Below are 5,178 nucleotides of genomic sequence, written 5' to 3'. Positions count from 1 at the left end.
TGGTAATGCTAATGCCAATGCTACCAACACAGATTCGCAAAGGTTCATGCGTGATGCTGGAGGCAGCTCTGCAGACTTTAGATTAACCTATGAGTTTCTGTTTTTGGGCAGAATATTCTTTTTTTTTTTTTTAAATTTTTTTTAAAGACTTAACATGTTCAAACGCCCCTTATCAACATACCCGACTCCCTTTCCAGAATATTCCTTAATTTGTGGGGTATTACCTAGGAGTTAGGATCCATAGACACTCTTAGATGGACAAGGTCAGACAAGGTTTTGCGTCATTTTCTCCGCAAAATCCAAATCACAATGAATTTTAAGTGTAATATTTTCATGATATGTTTTTCTTATAAGACTCTACATTCCTATAAAAAATGAACACAATTCGAGATGCATAAAACAACCATCTACCCCTTTGAATATCAGCCGTTCAAAGTTAACGGTTGAAATTAAGATCGGTAGATGGTGAGATTCGCTATCTCGAATTGCATTCATTTTTTTTTTGTAGGAATGTAGAGTCTTATAAGGGAAACATATTATCAAAATGTTACACTTAAATTCATTGTCATTTAAGTTTTGCGGAGAAAATGATGCAAATCATGACTGACCTTGTCCATCCAAGAATGTCCATGGATCCTCCTCGTTACCTAGTTATGGGTCCAAAAAAAAATCATATACAAATACCTGTAGAGCGTAGAGAGACATGTGCAAGTGGGTCCATAATGCAGAAAATCATGCGACCCTTAAACACAAAGAGCAGTTTTGGCTGCAGTACTAATGACAGCAAAAAATTCTCTGTCTTTAAGGGTACATTGTAACAAAATAAATAGTAGTAGATGGCAACTACCTAACCCAAGTACCCAACCTCATCAATACGATACGAATTCATTGTCATCATTATCATCATCACTAGTGGAGTTTCCTTGAAGTAATCACACATCTCGAAATTCGATTGTTGGTTTTCTTGATTATTGATCCCTTTAAAATTTACTGAGAGTCGGAGGGAGATCTGTTGAGGGAAAAAAATGGCTAGAAAAAAGATTAGAGAGTATGATTCTAAAAGACTTCTTAAAGAACACTTAAAAAGACTTGCTGGAATTCAATTGGATATTTCTTCTGTTCAGGTATGAAATTCATTATCTATGTAAAGTTTTGATTTTTATGGAAATTAGAATCGAGGGGTTCTTCTGAATTGGGTTCAGAAATTGTATTCAGGATTGGGTTCTCAGAATTTGATATTATGTATGCTTTCTTTTTCTGGTAATTAGGTAAGTGAAAAAACAGACTTTACGGAGTTAACAAACAAAGAACCATGGCTTTCATCTACAAAACTAGTAGTGAAGCCGGATATGTTGTTCGGAAAGCGTGGGAAGAGTGGTTTGGTAGCTCTAAACTTGGATTTAGCTCAGGTTGCACCGTTTGTGAAAGAGCGCCTTGGCGTAGAGGTGATGATCTTCTTGCATTGACAAAATTCTACTAGGCTGCTTGATTTGTGAAATTTTGCTAATACTTGTGTTCAACTTTAGGTGGAGATGGGAGGATGTAAGGCGCCGATTACCACATTTGTTGTCGAACCTTTTGTTCCACATGACGATGAATATTACCTTTCTATTGTTTCTGAGAGGCTTGGTAGCACCATTAGCTTTTCAGAATGTGGGGGTATTGAAATTGAAGAGAACTGGGATAAGGTATATAGTGAAATAAATATTGTGATTTGCAAAAAAAAAAGTATAGATTGCAAAATGTTCTTGGTTCATTGATTGTTGTTAATAATGTGGTTTGATATGTACAGGTAAAGACCATCTTCTTACCAACAGAGAAGCCAATGACATCCGAGGCATGTGCTCCACTGATTGCTACCCTTCCCTTAGAAGTAAGTTCCATTTCTTTTCTCATTAACGTAGTATGGATTTTGTTGATCCGATCTTCTAGTTCAAAGTTTCTAGACTTATGTCTATTGAAGGTTATGATTGTGTCATTGTCGTGGATAGCATTGTCTTGTTGTCTGACTGGTTTGTGCTACTTGGATAACTTCGGCCCAGGTTCGCTCAAAAATAGGAGATTTCATAAAGGGTGTATTTTCTGTATTTCAAGGTAAGAATGCTGATCAAATTCTTCCATATCTACACCGCATGTTCATATATCTCCAGAAAGTGCTATAAGAAATTAAGGGAAGCAATCTTGTACTTGTTTATCATCATGGATATGTTGGTACTTGGTAAGGTTTTTTGCAAGGGAAATTTAGTTCAAATTGATTTATATGTCCTTCACAGATCTGGACTTCAGTTTCGTTGAGATGAATCCATTTACGTTGGTGAAAGGGGAGCCATACCCGTTGGATATGAGAGGAGAATTGGATGCACTGCAGCCTTCAAGAATTTTAAGAAGTAAATATCTTATTCGGTCAAAGGCTTTGCTATTCCTCCTATTTTAGCTTTCCAATACTAGTAAGATTGTTGATGTTATTTCTAAGAAAGTTCTAATACTTATGCAGGTGGGGCAATGTAGAGTTTCCATTGCCTTTTGGTAGAGTTATGAGTTCTACAGAGAGTTACATTCATACACTTGATGAGAAGGTAGCGTGTGCTGTAATTAACAAGCTCAAGTGTAGAAACTATTCTCACTTCATCTGTGGGACAAAGTATTGACCTTGTTTGAGCGTAATATTGCTGTGTATTGCAGACAAGTGCATCCTTGAAGTTCACAGTTTTGAACCCTGAAGGAAGAATCTGGACGATGGTGGCTGGAGGTGGTGCAAGTGTGATATATGCTGATACTGTATGTTGTTTAATTTTCTTTCACCAACTTCGCTTAATTTGATTTGCTTTTCTTATACATTTTTTTTTGGTTGCGACTGATCTGTGTTCAAACAGTTTGGATTACCTGTTCTGTATATAGTTTGGGTTACAGTTTGGTCAAACATTTTATTTGAGTATTTTCTGTTGGTCATGTAGGTTGGAGATTTGGGTTATGCATCAGAGCTTGGGAACTATGCAGAATATAGTGGGGTCCCAAATGAGGAGGAAGTGTTGCAGTACGCGAGAGTCGTTATTGACGTAAGAAATCATATTTCTAACTTCATACTGTCTCTTAACCATGACCCTCACTCTCTCACTGGCTCACCCACCCACTATCGTGTGTCAGTGTGCTACTGCAGAACCTGATGGTCGTAAGAGAGCTCTACTAATTGGAGGAGGCATAGCTAACTTCACCGATGTAGCTGCTACATTTAATGGGATAATTCGAGCCCTTCGTGAAAAGGTCTGTTCAACGAATACAAATTTAAACTATTAAAATTTTGATAGCTAGGAATCCCATTTCTTAACCGTGATATCTACAATGATAGGAATCCAAGCTAAAAGCATCAAGAATGCACATCTATGTTCGAAGAGGAGGCCCAAATTATCAGACTGGTCTAGCTAAAATGCGTTCTCTAGGAGAAGAACTCGGTGTTCCTCTTGAGGTATGTCTTTCATAACCATCACTTAATCTTTCGATATTGATTGAAGTCTATACATATGACCAAGCTATCTTAGCTGATTGCTCAGTAGATATTTTGAAATCCCCTTTCTCAGTCTAAAACTCAAATTCCAATCTGATTTTTCTTTTCCCGTCTAATGACTCTGTTTGGCTTGTCTCTTTGGCATTTCTTTTTCTGCAGGTTTTCGGCCCTGAGGCAACAATGACTGGAATTTGCAAGCAAGCAATTGACTGCATCATGTCTGCCTCATAAGCTCTCGGATTATTATCTGTCTTGTTTTTTATGAGTCGTGTCTCCAGCATATGGTCGAAAGTGATTTGAGTTCAAAGCTATTAATTTCTACATACTTCTTATTGTAAAACCCAAAATTACCACATAAGCAGATCTGTGATGGATTCGTATAAATAAAATTTCAATTCATAATTCAATTAAAATGACGTTGGGTAAAATATGTGAGCACCAATTTCCCCTTTTTCCTTGTTTTTCTGCTCACTGCTTACAAAATGCAAACACTTACGAATGGAGGAGAAAGCGGCGGAAATTAAACACTTATCCAGGTACCTTAGAATTTTGATGCCATACCTAAAACGGTCGGCAGTAGCCAGTAGGTGTGAGAGCAAAGTTGAACAGTATTATTGCTCGATGGTTTGGTTATGGTTGAGTTACATGAAAATATATTACTGCTCAGGTTCAATTTTAAGGAGAAAATCCATACTGTGGAAGAGTGCTTCATTCATAAACTTAAACAAGAAGCAAACCACAGAACTAATAATGAAATCCTAATGAAAAACCACTGAAACCTAAACAAAAAAGAAAATAATCAAAAGCCTAAACTGATAAAGAAGTTCTAATTTTTTATTCTGATTTTAATTAGTACAATAATTTGTTCAGGGATGTTTTCCCACGTTAATCTCTGTTGCTTTTCCGTCATCCCTAGTAGCTTGAGTAGTCTGGAATGGAACTGGGCTTTTCCTGGATGCTGTTTGGAACCCACCAAAGCCGCCACCACTTTGTCTACCACCAAAGCCGCTGCTGCTGGCACAGCTGCAGCTGCCACCACCTTGACCGCTGCCAAAACCACCTACACCAACACCTTCACCACCATTTTGACCACTACCACTAGCACCACCACCACCTACACCAATATCTTCATCACCGCCTCGACTGTTGCCGAAACCACTGTCACCACCACCTACGCCTTGACCGCCACCAAAACCACTGCCACCACCACCTACACCGATGCCTTGACCGCCACCAAAACCACTGCCGCCATCACCTACACCGATGCCTTGACCGCCACCAAAACCGCTGCCACCACCTACACCTTGACCGTTGCCAAAACCACTGCCGCGGCCGCCACCTATGCCAGTGCCTTCACCTTGATCACTGCCACCACCAAAGCTGCCTCCCTGCCCAGGAAACCCAGAAAAGCCATGGCTGAAACCCGACTCACCTGGTAGAGGGAATGACCCACCATGTCCAAAACCAGGTTTAAAGCCAGGGAAGAACCCACCATGTTTATAACCCGGATTAAAACCATGGAAGCCACCGCCAACACTACCACCAAAATGAAAAAGGCCCTGACGTTGGTAAGCATTTTTGATAGTGTTAGCACCTTTACTATCAGTTTTGCTAGTCACTGGAATTTCTCTTCCTCCTTGAACTTCAACACTATTGAATAAACCCACAGATACCAT

The 5,178-nt window shown here is 39.2% G+C and overlaps 1 protein-coding gene and 1 pseudogene across 1 annotated transcript; one reads left to right on the top strand and one right to left on the bottom strand.

Moving 5' to 3' along the window:
* Positions 1–824: 824 nt before the first annotated feature.
* On the top strand, positions 825–3,930 carry LOC113332637 (annotated as a pseudogene).
* A 438-nt stretch (positions 3,931–4,368) lies between these two features.
* Positions 4,369–5,178, bottom strand: LOC113332804 (glycine-rich cell wall structural protein 2-like). Its single transcript, XM_026579312.1, has one exon. It carries the CDS (start codon positions 5,176–5,178, stop codon positions 4,369–4,371), a length of 810 nt encoding a protein of 269 aa, XP_026435097.1.

The sequence above is a fragment of the Papaver somniferum genome, unplaced genomic scaffold (genome assembly GCF_003573695.1).
Source record: "Papaver somniferum cultivar HN1 unplaced genomic scaffold, ASM357369v1 unplaced-scaffold_132, whole genome shotgun sequence".
NCBI classification, from domain to species: Eukaryota; Viridiplantae; Streptophyta; class Magnoliopsida; order Ranunculales; family Papaveraceae; genus Papaver; species Papaver somniferum.
Note: the sequence above shows the minus strand (reverse complement) of the source record. Positions and strands in the feature narration are given on the sequence as shown.

Coding starts and splice junctions, on each gene's coding strand:
- LOC113332804 (XM_026579312.1), bottom strand. CDS start 5,178: ATGGTATCTGTGGGTTTATTCAATAGTGTTGAAGTTCAAGGAGGAAGA.